The 14,405-nt window shown below is 40.9% G+C and overlaps 2 protein-coding genes across 3 annotated transcripts; both read right to left on the reverse strand.

Moving 5' to 3' along the window:
- Positions 1-507: 507 nt before the first annotated feature.
- On the reverse strand, positions 508-5,696 carry LOC100272292 (Ubiquinone biosynthesis O-methyltransferase mitochondrial). The gene is made up of 9 exons (NM_001146779.1): positions 5,369-5,696; positions 4,791-4,880; positions 4,193-4,271; positions 3,094-3,171; positions 2,901-2,949; positions 2,489-2,538; positions 1,834-1,983; positions 1,078-1,158; positions 508-1,001 (listed from the first exon to the last, which is right to left on the reverse strand). The coding sequence occupies exons 1-9, from the start codon at positions 5,626-5,628 to the stop codon at positions 858-860; spliced, it is 981 nt and encodes a 326-aa protein (NP_001140251.1). The 5' UTR covers positions 5,629-5,696; the 3' UTR covers positions 508-857.
- A 2,254-nt stretch (positions 5,697-7,950) lies between these two features.
- On the reverse strand, positions 7,951-14,323 carry LOC100193074 (uncharacterized). Of its 2 annotated transcripts, none has more exons than XM_008659863.4 (3): positions 10,593-11,641; positions 9,135-9,740; positions 7,951-8,564 (listed from the first exon to the last, which is right to left on the reverse strand). In XM_008659863.4, exons 1-3 carry the CDS (start codon positions 10,662-10,664, stop codon positions 8,250-8,252), a joined length of 993 nt encoding a protein of 330 aa, XP_008658085.1. In that variant the 5' UTR covers positions 10,665-11,641; the 3' UTR covers positions 7,951-8,249. The 2 variants fall into 2 exon arrangements, with proteins under 2 accessions (XP_008658085.1, NP_001131712.1); NM_001138240.1 differs by lacking the exon at positions 10,593-11,641 and adding an exon at positions 14,008-14,323 and having other exon boundaries at positions 7,954-8,564.
- Between the last annotated feature and the right edge of the window lie 82 nt (positions 14,324-14,405).

A 14,405-nucleotide genomic window follows, 5' to 3' on the forward strand; every position in this document is an offset into this window, starting at 1 on the left:
CTGGCCGGGTGCCTGCGTACGTGTTGTAGTGTAATAAGAGCAGTAGAGCACTACAACTAGAAGCACCGACGCGGTTTTGGCGTGGGATTGCTTTTCCTATTCCGTTCCTTCCAAACAGACCACGCGATCACCGATCAGCAACCTATAATAATATAACGGAATCGCAGGCGCTAGCTCATCATCTGGCGACGGTACGCACCGGTACGCCGACATGTAAGTGGCACGCAAGTGCATTTCAAAGTTCGTGGATTTAAGTAACGGTCTTTGACCAGCTAAAGAGCTGCACATGCATTTAGATGGTGTTTAAATGTAATAAACTAATAATTAGCTGTTAAAATTAGCTAAAGACATTTAATAGACTAGCTAATAATTCGGCTATTAGCTACTTTTAGCAAATTATATAATAATTAGTAGCTATTTGTTAGCTAGCTAATTACCCTAGCAATTTTTTAGACAACTATCTATTAGCTTAGTGCATTAAAACACCCCTTAACTCCCCCCTTAACTGTTAAAAATAGTTACATTTCCAGACAGCAAATCTGTTCAGTTTTCACGTACAGCAGTGTAGTAGTATTTTTATTTAGATCAGTGACTGCCACAAAATTGAGAAAAACTGCCTGAAACATTACCCAAAAAAGGCAGATAGCTCTACTTGTTAGCAGTCACTTGTTGTCAACTTGACTTCTCAATGGCGCTTCCAGGAAGCATCACTCCACAAGCTCCAGTTTCCAAGACTAACAAAGGGCAAGAGAATTCTCTTCTGCTACTTGGTTGCATACTTAGCAATAGATTTCAGTGACATGAATTGGTCCTCTGAAAATGATGCCCGACAATTCAAGGTCACGTGTTTTTCTTCGCTATGATAAACTTGCTTCTCTGTCATTTGTCAATGATGCCTCGCCCTTCTTGACGCCAAAAGCAATGTAGTTCACACTGATATCATCTGACAGGGACCATTCTCCGCTCAACGGATTGTAAACGAACCCTGCCATCTCTTCGACCTGGGGATAGATGTCAAGATATCAGCAACACAACTTACAGTCAAACTCAGTGTGATACAGTTGGCTGAAAACTTACGGAGACGGAAGCCTTTTGCAGCATTAGGACAAGCTCCTCCGGGGTAACCAGTTTGGACCACTCATGTGTGCCTCTAGGAAGCTGCACAGGTACAAAAGCTCAGAATGAGATATCAATCTTAAGCTGCATTAGTACTCCACCTCAAGAAAAGTTATGCCAGTATAACTGTAGAACATCATAGCATGAATGTTTCCCTGGAGAAGTGGGAGCTCTTAACCGTCTAGGACCATTACTGGATTCTAACCTGGGCAACAAAATATCAGAAAGCCAAGAAGCCTGAACTGACATGGCCTTGATAGAATGATGACTGGATTAGCTCACAGGTTCTCTTCGTTAGATCATAATAAAGAGTTTCAAATTTGAAACAAAGTCTTCAAACCAGACAAACTTTGAGGGGCGTCAACCACTGGTTTATGGATCTAAAGACAGATTATGACAACCGAACCTACAGAAACATGTAGCTGCACAGAACAAGGGGAGCACTCTAGATGTGCAGTCCGTGACATCATATGTTAGGAAGAATAGAAGTATAGAACTACCATGTCCTTTACAACATAAGAAGCATTAGATTTGAAATACTGATTTGTTATAGCTCAAGTTCATAAGAAGCATTAGCTGTCAGAGTCCAGACTACAAGTTCCACTCAAGTCAAAACGTCACTAAGCAAGCATATTTCTCCAATACAATGGGCTACCCAACAAAATTTATTGATCCCAGAAAATGATGTCAAAACATGAAAGGAAGCTAGATACTAACCCATCTGAGGATATATTCAGCAGCAACTATTGCAGTGGCATATGCTCGCATTGATCGGTTGATTGTGGAAATCACAGTGGCACCATTAGGAATTGTCAAAGCCGAGAGGGATTCACAGAACTCCAAAGGATTGGCGACATGCTCAATCACCTGTAAGACATACAAAGTTCAATCCATATTACAGATCCAAATTACATGGGTTAACAAAGCTGTAAGCTAAATGACCCCCACCCCAACAACAAAAAAAGGCAGTGGTCACATGATTTAAAGATTATATTGTTCAGAATAAGCATGCATGCTGATATTCTGTTTCACATTTCACAAGTTTCTCATGATGAGTTATGTTGATGTACACACAGTGCTAATACCCAGATGTATGTGAAGTAGATTAGTCTTATGTAACTTTATGAACAAACTAATACAAGTATAAATATATTTTCTCTTATGACTAATACACACAAAAGCATTGTCGTCCTATGATCTAATATTTCTAATAAGTAATTATGCTCAATCAGATAAACAAGATGGTGCAAACAGAAAGCTCCAAGCAATAAAGTGCAGGACCACCATGGTCTTTTTCAGTATTATTGAAACGGCTACTCCATATTATTTTGATGGAGAGGATAAATACTGATGGAACCAAAAGTATGCATACCTCAAGAGAAATTACAGCATCAAACAGCCTTTTCTCTTTTACCAGTCCCTCTGCATATAAACAGTTCTCATATAAAATTCTTCTAGTCACAGTCATAAGAAATATCAGGAATGGATAACTTCGATATCCAAATTCAGTCTCATCAAAATTTGAAAGGTAATGCTCTTTATTTTGTGCTATGACTAATTCTATATACAATACAATGCATTAAAACTGTAACCACATTAAGTATTAGCAAAGTTTACAGCAAATAATCTGCACAGCTTAACCCACATGCGAACTAAGGACCTTATTCCTTGTAAAAGATTACATCAAAGTATGGTGTCAATGGAAAAGAACTCCCAGGATCAACTCAGCAGCTCATCTATCATTGTTCAACAGATACAATAGGTACATGGAGGGAGGGAATTACCAGCTGTTGCACAACAATACTCAATAGAAGCAGTTGTTGGATCAGATGCCTGAGAAGATAAGAACAAAGAATCATTGACTGAAGGAACAGTGAAGTTACTGATTATTATGCTTATAAAAGCCAAAACTAACTGTTGAGACAAACAAACAAACATACCTAAATTCATATTACATGATCAAGATTTTGCACATACCGCATGAATACTTGCAATCTTTATATTCTTGTCAACAGCATCAATTGCAGTAACCGTAGCACCCATTCGAGCAAGAGGCTGCAATCCAGAAGATAGAATTATTTTAACACCCTTTTCCAGATTGATCACAGAACAAAGAAGCACTTCTTACAGTCTATAATTGCACTCAAAACACCCGAAAGGGATTGCACAAACATCATGATAAAATGTTACCTTCAAACAATTACTTACATTATATTAAGCCATATTTGTAAAATCTATTAAACTAATTAGTAATAGCATGTGCAATGTTCCGAGCTGAACTAATAGGCGTTGATGTTCCGATGTTCATTGATATTTAAAGTTTTGGTGTTTCATCATAACCATTTGGACTAACATTATTTGCTAGTGTCTTTGGTTATAGTTCAAAGAATGCAGAGTAGACTTGGACAAAGGCAAAGTGGTGATCCAGATGATCAACACCTCAAGAAAGACATTAGAAGACTCGTTGAAGACCTACAAAAACATGCAAGAATCTAAGACACGAAATGGAACCGAGTCAGTCGAAAAGATAACAAAGAAATGAAGCAAGAGAAAGGTTCACAGGCGTCAAATCGAGACATCGAACCATTTCCGAGGGAAGCGTCGGACCATATGGTTGAATACAACCCTAACCGGCATAAGAACAAGAAGCTTCCGACACATGTGTCGAACCCACCAAGGCCAGGCAAGGGTGTCAGACCAAAGTTTCCCAATGTTAACACTCATAGAAGGCTTCAGACCATTGCAATAGAGTCTGACAATCATGCTGAAAGGTTCCATAGAGTGAAATAGGGCACCACACTGGTTCGACTAGGGATATAAATAGCATGAATATTATCCTTCTGTATTCGAATTCGGTTCGTCTAAGGCCTTGTTCGGTTGCATGGGGACCAGAGGAGATTGAGGGGATTAAATCAATTGGATAAACAAAATGCCAACTACTAGATGTCAGTATCTGTTTCTATAATCTATAGCTGTTGTCAAACGATGCACGCACTTGTTCCTTTGTTGGTCTTTTATACTATGTTAAGTGCCAATAGCGATTCTCAGAAATGATTGACACAGAGAAGCTTTCTACCTCTGACAGAATGCCACCTCCACATCCAACATCAATAACTTTGAGACCTTCAAGTGGCTTAGATGAATTTGGATCCCTCCTGGTTGAACAATTATGCACACTTATGCAGTTAGCAAAACGTTAACAAATAACATGTGCTGTTTCATAAGCTATATCAGTTTACAGTCAAAACAAAGAAGTTTGATCCCAGACATAAATGCAAATGGAATACCACACAAATTTACTAACACCGTTACTGATTTCATTAGTCTAGTAAAGCATACTAATTAATCAGCTCAATCAAGAAATCAATTCTATAGGAAAACACTGCCAATGTAGACCAAGAACGCCTTAAGAGATGATATTCACAAACAGCATGATTTATCAACTCTGGCTTTAAGATGGTAAGATACACCATCAAAGGAACATTAGAATTCATTATTCATGACTGGTAAAATGAATGTGTTAAATGGCCAGAGAAGTGAAATAATGTCGATTCAACCTTTAACTTATTCGTATACCATGAGAAATACAGCTGGCAGTAGATTTCATGTATATTTCAAGCGGCTCACTGTGGTACCAACAAAAATGAATAAGTTCAAGGGGTGCAGAATTGTACCTGAAATGTCTACAGAGAGTGGAGCGGATAAAAGACAGTCGGGTTGGATTCATCACATGCAAAGGTTTGAATGGGCCACTAGAATCCCACCTGTTTATTCCAGAAGATAGCACCATCGTCAATGAGCTAAAACATACACAGAGATACCTGTAGTTCGCTGCCGATTTAGCATTTCATCTGTGATTCTAAGTTACAGTGTTAGCTGAACAGTCCTACCTTACTCAGGTCTAATTGCGTGATTCCTTGCCGGTATTCATAAACATGTGTGGTGATCCAACACTAGTTATAGCATCATTGTCTATCTCCATCCATACCGCAGCCAAGGGCAGTAAGTAAATGAAGGATGGTAGGGATTCTGTTCAAATGCGTTCGGAAACGGGTTGCCAACTGATCTGTTAAACTTTGCCTCCCATGTTACATAGGTTGTAGCTGTTTCACCACCATCCTTCGAATACACGCACGCGCTCAACCATGCTGTCGCCCAACCTCACACACGCTCAAAAATTTATCCAAACGTCCACGAACAAGCACGGGAGGTCGTCGTCCTAGGCAAAGTAAGGAAGGATCTCATTTCTCACCAGGTCTCGGCGATGGAGGCGAACTTGGCGACCTCTGCAGGGTTCAGCGACGAGGAAGTGGGACCTCCACCGCTCGACCTCGATGGACCTTGAGGCGGAGATGGAGGGGGCGGCGGCGGCGGCGGGGCCGAGGATGAGACCACGGAGGCGTACCTGCTCCATTGAGCGAGAAGGGCTTGGATAGGAGAATAGCTGGGGCTCGGGATTCGTACCGTTCCGTGGAGTGGGGAGACGGAGGAGAGGAGCGCGCGGCGGAACATCGTTCGTGGCTACCGGACCCCGGCGAGGTGAGAGGTTTAGGACGCGGGGGCGACACGGTGGTGTCCGGCTGAAATGTGGACAAATCGATTTTCCACTTTGCTAGTCGGACCTCGGGGAACACATAAACCATTGGATGCGGAATCGAGTGGCTCAGATGAGACGAAAGTGTGGTAAGGATTATTCTTTTCCCTGGTTACTTTCTTGTGGAAAAATCGTGCGCCCCCTTTAGACCTTGTTCGGTTAGGGAGTGGATTAAGGAGGATTGAAGGAGATTCAATCCTCTTCTATACAAATTTATATAGAAGGAGATTGAATCCCCTCTAATCCCTCTTAAACTCCTTTAAACCGAATAAGCCCTTAGGTGCCGTTTGGCACCGGCTCTGTGCGGGCGCTCTCTCTCCCAAATATTTCAGCAGTTCTTGTTTAGTTCATTTCAAGTTTATTTTAGCTTCTTTTATCTAAACAGTTCGATGAGCTCCAACTTCAAAACAATTAAAAATAAAGACCAGTTTCATGAAATCTTTGAAGCTTCTCAAAGAATACTTCAAAAACAGTGGTTTATACTTCCTCATGAAGTTGCACAAAAATTATTCACAATATCATTAGTTATTTCTCGACCCTCTAATCATCAAAGGTAATTAAGTAAATTCATACAAATTAATTGTATTACAGAACCTCAAGTTTAGGTGCAAGCCAAACACTCTTTAAAACGTCCTACCAATACGTTGAAGTTTTATCATGTTGAAGCTAGAAAATCAAAATTATAATTTATAAAGTGAAGCCTTCTCAAACATGGCCTAAAAACCGTTCCGCCCTCCGGGTGAAGAGCTAGAGCCAGTTTGATTCCCAGGAGCCGGAGCCCAAAATAGCAGCTCCACTCCGCTCTTCCTCACGCTCGGGGTCCGTCGTCGTATGCGGCGATCGGGTTGGTTCTTCCGGCGCCGACTCCTTGCACTCGCCCTCCCCTGCAGAGCGCTGCACCTCACTGCTGGACCTCACCGTTTGTTCCATGTAGCTTTTTGTGCCGACTGCCGACGGCTATTACTTGTGGAGAGCTATGCCTATACGAAAATTAAAAGGCTTGATATCGTATGGGAGTAACAGGCGCTACCATTAATCTATAAAATATTTTTCACCATGTATTTTGTCTTTTACACAAATCAAATAATATATGAGGAACCGTTTTGCCAAACGATTTGCAAAAGGCACTAGCTCCTACATAGAAACTACTCCTTTGGAACAGTTAGAGTTGGAGCCGTTTTCAAATGAGCCGGAGCCCTCCCAAACGAGCACTTAGTCCTTGTTCGTTTACATCAATCCAACTCTTAATTATTATGAATTTGAATTAAATCTATGTCACAATCCATGTCCCAAAATAATCTAAGCCTACTCAAAAAAAATTGAGAGATACATAGATTAAATGATGGATTTAATTCCACCCTGAGATTGGATGTGATGTGTGGATTTACCCAATTCAAACTCGGATTAAATCCATAGTGGGATTTCATTCCTTGTAATCAAACAAAGGCTTTATGATGCAAAAATCATGAATGCACCAATTCTATTTGTCTTTCTTGTGCACCTAGTTTATGATATGACTTAAAACAAAGACTATTGTACAGTTGCGACGGGTTTGGTAACAAAAGGATTAGAGGGAATATATGGGAGAGGAAACCCCATGAATCCCACCAAATTAGTTCTTATGGGCTAGTTTGGTGGAAGAAGAATTAGAGGTGATCAATGGGAGAGTAATTCTCTTGCTATTTATTTTGAGTAGTAAGGCAATTTCTTTCTATAGATCCCCTACAATTCCCTTCCACCAAATTAGCCCTAAGTTTCTTATGCGACCATCTTACAATTAAACTAACAAAAAATTTCAAAGATATAAAAAATATAGATATATTTTATTTTACTGTATTAATTAGTATATTAAATTTCAAGTTATAATCTATCATACGTCAAGTGATATAAAAAAAGAGAGAAAATCTATTATCTCTATGCAAGTTGATTGCTTTGGATTTTGATTTGTCTTTTTTCTTCCTAACTTTTGTTTGGACTTTTGAGTCAATTCTTGAATCTAAAGTTTTAGGCTAGATAGAAACTTAAGAAACACTACCAGAATCGACTGATTTAACTCGTGCATAAGTCTAACTAAATTGTGATTCTTTACGAAAATCATAGTTCGATTTTGAGTTTTATGACCTGTCATCTTCAGGTTTGATTTTGAGCTTATGATCGAGCGATGTATTGCAGAAGTAACTTAATGTGCCACCACCAGTGTGCGATGTACTCGCGAATGATCATACTCATACGGGATACCCTTTATTTCGGAATGATCATATACTCATAATGGGTACCCTTTATTTCGGTATATTATATTATATACACAAAATCGACACCGTACAGCTCGGAACAAATCACAAGCGAAGCTCAGGTCTTTAGAAAATGAAACACATTGAAGCATTACAACACACTTAAAACCTGGCTACTGGATAGCTCAGTTGATGTTTGAATGACCACTCAGTCCTGGATATTTTCTTTCGTCATTTGGCCCACCAAGAAGCCTTTCTCAAGATGGCCTAGACCGGACAGTGGTGTCTAGTGATCTTCTTGTCGCCTCTTAGTACTCTCTTCTCCGGCGCTTGAAACTGGAAGGTACGGTGAAGTGACTTTGGGAGTTCTGGAGGGAGGTAATTTCAGGAACAAACATGGTGCTGTCATACGCAGGGAAACACAAATTCCCATGCCAGTTGAGCCCCGAGGCTGTTGGTGGAGAGGGAACCTCAGGCACTGTCCATGAATTCTCAGGTACTCGGCCCATATATTCATCGGTGATCAATCCAGGCACCTGCCCTAATAGTTCCTCAGCAACTGAGCCTTCAGCCAAACGGCATTGTGGAGATCCACCAGCGCCCCCCAGCTTAGCGGTATCACCCTGTAAAAAGAGAAACGGTATTCAGCAGTTTGTATTTTAAGTATTTCAAGTGAATGCACAAATTTGATGCTACGCTAAAACCAAATGTTGATCGTCATCATGTCACAATCCACAAAGCCTGGACTACTGCAAAGAGCAATCTCCTAAACTAGAGTAACGGTCACCAAATGTAGCAACTAAACCTAGCACTACAACAGCACAGATCTGAAACTCTAGTTCACCATCAGCCAGTTAACAACGGATCCGATCAATTTTCAACCTAAATAACCTTATCAATTAACTTTCTTCATGTAGATGCCAGAAAGGATGTCACTCTCAAGCTCTTAAATCATGTTTACAACAACAATCTGAATTTTCGTCATAGTAAAAGTTCACAAGTTCAAATGCATGAAGCTAGTCAACCATGAACTATGCAAGAAATAACATGAACATCCGCATCAAGAAATGCTGCCTATGTGAATCAGCAGTCTAAAAGACCATAAAACTGAACAGAAGCTAGTAGGCTATTAACGATATGGAGGAAAGAGAGGCAAAAAGATAAAGAAAAAAAATGTATATATAGTAACTTGCCTTAGAAGAACCATTCTCGGAGAAGCCAAAGTTTGGACCATATTCTGAGTTACTGAAGAACTCATCCACGGGCCAATCTGGTAGGCTGTCTGTCACATTACCACCTGAGAATGACAAGTGGTAGGCCCCATCACTATTGCCATTAATTTGGTTGGAGAAGACTGTTGTGGTCTGGCTAGATTGCAGAAGTGTGGGGCTTTCCTCTGAAATGTACTTAGGCGGAGATTCTACTGATCGAATTGTACTATTATTCATAGTCCAATCAACCACTTCTGCCCTGGCTGTTGGGACAAAATTCTGCCTTGAACAATCTCCATTTGTTACATTTTTGGTAGGAACAGAAGCACTCCCTTCAACTGAAAATTGAACTGTCGGGCTTCTCCTTGGCTGATGTCTCACTGGTTGATTCACTGATCCACCAACAGCATTAACATGCTTTTCAGCAATAGGTGGAACTGGATCAGCAGGATCAAGACCCACCTGAACTCCAGTTAGCAGGAATCTCTGATGTACTGAAACAAAGGAATTCACTGTGTGTATAGCAACATCACAGTCTCTACAAAGTAGTGCACGGTCCTCTAGGCAGAAGAAGTATCCAGAAGCCTCCTGCAGTAAGGATAAACATGAGAAGTGTCTCGCAGGAGGATTCGATACACTACAAAACAAACTGTGTCGCAGTAGCGAACTATATCGTTGTGATAAACTCTGATCTAGATGGCCCTGAACCTCAGCAGCATGACCTCGCTGATAGCCGGCAACCACACCACAAGGGTAAGGGTAAGAGAATGGGACTAGGATAATATTGATTGATATTCTTCTAGTCTGCCAAGTTCCAACTAATGATCACATGCCCTCTCTAACCACATACTAGCAGCAAGATGATAAAATACTACCAAATGGATCTAGTAGCTAACTAACAAATAATGATAGCAACTCAGGATAAGGTTGTTGCTTGTTTGCTCCTTGTGCCAGCCGCATGAGCCCCTGAAGCCGGTTGGCCACATCCAGATACAGCTTGTCCACGGACAATATAACTCAACAAACTAAAAAATGTAAAATGTAGTTCACTCATCATCCAGACAGTGATTCGACCTTCATAAGTACAACAATGTAGAGTAACAGAAGGTACACCTACCCAACAGCACTACAGCAGCCCTTAGTGCAGAAACAAGGGTTTTCATCTAGCAACCAGAAGCAAAACAAATGCAACTTGCAGAAACACACCAGGCAAATAAATTTATCTGTTCACAGTACTCATAACTTAGGTTGACACAAAATAATGGCATCACTATACATGGACTGGGATTAGTAAATTTACAGTTTGATGGTTGACGCATTTACCAGGTTTTAAAAATCAGAAAATGTGAAGGTTACAAAAAATGATAGGACATAATGTGTTGTAATTAGAGAAAACACATGTTGTTTTACTTTAGCTTCTTCAAGGTGGTTAAAACTTACAAGTGCACGTGTCTTTTCATGAACTTCTGTAAGTAAACATGTGCATGAGACTGTGGGATGCAACGCACACATGAGCTTGAGCTATTGTGTGCATTGTCCATTGTGTAGCGATCTTGTCTTTCATCTTGAAGATTACCTATTTGTTCCACCTGTGGTAAATTAGGTGCTGGTGAAAAGGAGAAAACTTGCGCAAGTGCAATGTAAAGCCTATTGGGGTGCACTCTAGTTAAATGTACCATTTCACGTGGCATGTAGTACATTTAGCTATGTAACTCTCTAATATTTCAGGCCTTGAAGAATATATGACCAAATGAAGAGAAAGCTTCTATATGCATGCATTTAGAATGATCTTCACCATTGTCCTTTAAACATACATGTCATTCAAGTAAAAATTGCAATGTAGTCTAACAAAGCTACCATCAAGGCTTGGGCCATTCTGTGCACACTTCATCAGGAATCAAGATTGAATGCTTATCCGTTTCATCAAAACAAGGATGGAAATGCAAACTGAGACTGCATGTGCATGCACATGGTTAGTAGTCCAGGCAGTATGGTGAAGCAAGCATGCTCATACCTGGGTCCACGCAGGACAGCATGATCAACTCTAGCCAACATTAATTATTCTCCTCGCAATTATTGATGCTTTTCAATACTTTTCTATTTATAGAAATTTCTACTACATCTGGCTAGCTAAGGGGGTGGTGTTTGGTTTCTATGAACTAATTTTAGGCCCCATTTGGTTTGGGGTGACTAAAGTTTAGTGACTAAAGTTTAGCCAATTTTAGTCTCTAAAGAAGCAAACATGGTGACTAAAGTGGGGTGACTAAACTTTAGTTCTTTAGTCACTAAGGAGGTGACTAAAAGGGACTAAATTAGTATTTTTACCTTATTTGTCCTCTCCACTTTCTTCTTATAGCAAACATTCATTAATTAATAGGGGTAAAAAGTCATTATTCACAGCAATTAATGCTCTTTAGTCCGGTTTAGTCACTGGAACCAAACGGGGTACTTTAGCGACTAAACTTTAGTCACTAAAGTCTAGTGACTAAAGGGGTGTTTGGTTTATAGGGACTAATGTTTAGTCCCTTCATTTTATTCATTTTTAGTGTATAAATTGCTAAATATAGAAACTAAAATAAAGTTTTAGTTTCTATATTTGGTAATTTTGGAACTAAAATGGAATAAAATCTAGGGACTAAACATTAGTCCCTAGAAACCAAACACCCCCTAAGGCCATGTTTGGTTTCAATTAGTCTTAGGGGGTGTTTGGTTTATAGGGACTAATGTTTAGTCCCTACATTTTATTCCATTTTAGTTCTAAAATTGCCAAATATAGAAACTAAAACTTTATTTTATTTTCTATATTTAGCAATTTATATACTAAAAAGGAATTAAATGAAGGGACTAAACATTAGTCCCTAGAAACCAAACACCCCCTTAGGACTAAACTTTAGTCCTAGGACTAAACTTTAGTCCCTACTCGTTTGGTTATAGGGACTAAATAGATTCTAAAGTCATTAAATATATTGTCCAAAGACTCAAATGCTCTTGGAATACACTCATGTGGGCTTTTAGTCTCTTTTAGCACCTATGTGAAGGACTAAAGACTAAATCATTTTAGTCCATATTTTAGTCCTAGTGTTTGGCAAAAAAAAGGACTAAATGGGACTAAAAACTAGAGACTAATCTTTAGTCCCTCTAACCAAACACCCCCTAAAGGAACCAAACAGGGACTTAGTCCCTCCATTTTAGTCCCTAAATTGCCAAATATGGAAACTAGATTTAGTTTCCATATTTGGCAATTTAGGGACTAAAATGGAATAAAATGGAGGGACTAAAATTAGTCCCTAGAAACCAAACACGTCCTAACTAACTAACTAGTATGTACAAATGTCCCAGCCAAGAAATAATTTGCAATACTCTCCCTCTAACCAAACACCCCCTAAAGGAACCAAACAGGGACTTAGTCCCTCCATTTTAGTCCCTAAATTGCCAAATATGGAAACTAGATTTAGTTTCCATATTTGGCAATTTAGGGACTAAAATGGAATAAAATTAGTCCCTAGAAACCAAACACGTCCTAACTAACTAACTAGTATGTACAAATGTCCCAGCCAAGAAATAATTTGCAATACTCTCTCAATCAACAATTTACATCTTCCAATGTCAGATTAAGAGAAGCCTGAGCTTAAACCCCATTGGCTACAGGGAGAAACATAGACCAACTCTAGATCAATTGTGTAAGGGGGTGTTTAGTTTCTATGGACTAATTTTTAGTCCCACCATTTTAGTCCCTTTTAGTTGGTAAACTGCCAAACACATGGACTAAAATAGAGATAATCCCTCTTTTAGTCCCTGTGTTTGACAATTTAGGAACTAAAATGAAGAGACGAAAAATTAGTCCTCAGAAACCAAACACCTCATAAGCCCCTTCACCCCTGCTTCTGCACCACACCAGCTACAAGCAACATAAGCATAGCCATATCACCACAATTCAACAATCTCAGCAAAACCTAGCTACTAATGATCAGCACTGCAGAAAAACACATAGCACTTTTTAGAGATAAATGTTCAGAGCAGCAGTACTAGTCTTAATGCAATGCTTAGGGGATGTTTGGTTCCTAGGGACTAATTTTTAGTCCCTTTATTTTATTGCATTTTAGTTTTAAAATTGTTAAATAGGACTAAAATGGAATAAAATTGAAAGACTAAAAATAGTACCTAGAAACCAAACACCCCTTAGGACTAGTTTGGGAGCAACAATACCGGAATGGATTGGAGGGGAATTTAGTCCCTCTAATCCCCTTCGGTATCCTTGCTCCCAAAGGAGGCCTTAGTGTAACAATCATGGGTCACTTTGTTTTGTTTTGTTTTTCCCGAAGAAATAGGGTCGACAAATGGTGCTTTGGGTCCTCAAGAGTGGCACATCAGTACAACATCCGAGTCGGTTTCTTCATAATTACAATATCCTGCAGGACCAGCCACAGATCACATCATGATGCCTTCCCCGGGATAGGGAAAGCCTGTAGGAGCTAAAATTGAACTCACTGCTGTCCTGGTCCAGTCAGATCATCAGTAAAACATAGTGTATATCGTATAGCAATTCCGCCAACGCTCCAGAAACAGACTCGGCATCCCAAGGGAAGCTGCCCAGGTAAGGTAAGGCAAGGCAGTTTGCTACAGATCGAAGCATCAACAACAGCTTTGCTTCAGCCGCCTATTCACTTCGCGAGCCAAATCATTAGGCGAGACTACCCTGGTAGCTTGGGATCAGACGGTTAGTAGAAAATTCCCAGCCTGGCAGTGGCAGCTACCGCACGACAACTCCAACTCACCACCAACCCAATCGAGCTACAGGAATGGAGGGAGAGGCAGCGGAGACGAGGGCTCGGGCCTCGGGGCCTGGGTGCCTGACCTGACAGATGTCGCACTTGGGCACGGCCGGCGCCGCTGCGGCGGCAGCGGCGGCGGCGTCCGTCAGGAGCGGCACCCGCTGGTGCTTCCCGGCGAGCTTGTTGGCGGCGTGCACCTCCTCGTCGCAGGCGACGCAGAGCGCGGCCTCGTCCGCGCAGCACAGCACCCGCGCCTCCGCGGCCCCGCACGCGTTGCACTGGATCTTCATCCCCGGCTCGGCGGCTCCCCGCTAGGGTTTTAGAGGTAACGGGGCACGAGGACGGCGGCGATGTGACGCGGCGGGAGGGGATTGGGATTGGATCGGGCTCCCCTTTTTCTCTCCCTCCTTCCCTCGCAGTGGCACGGCTCGTGTGAGCTACAGCTTTTAAGCGAGGGGGGCGAGTGCGCTGTTGCGTTTTG

Source organism: Zea mays, chromosome 9, assembly GCF_902167145.1.
Source record: "Zea mays cultivar B73 chromosome 9, Zm-B73-REFERENCE-NAM-5.0, whole genome shotgun sequence".
Classification (NCBI taxonomy): domain Eukaryota; kingdom Viridiplantae; phylum Streptophyta; class Magnoliopsida; order Poales; family Poaceae; genus Zea; species Zea mays.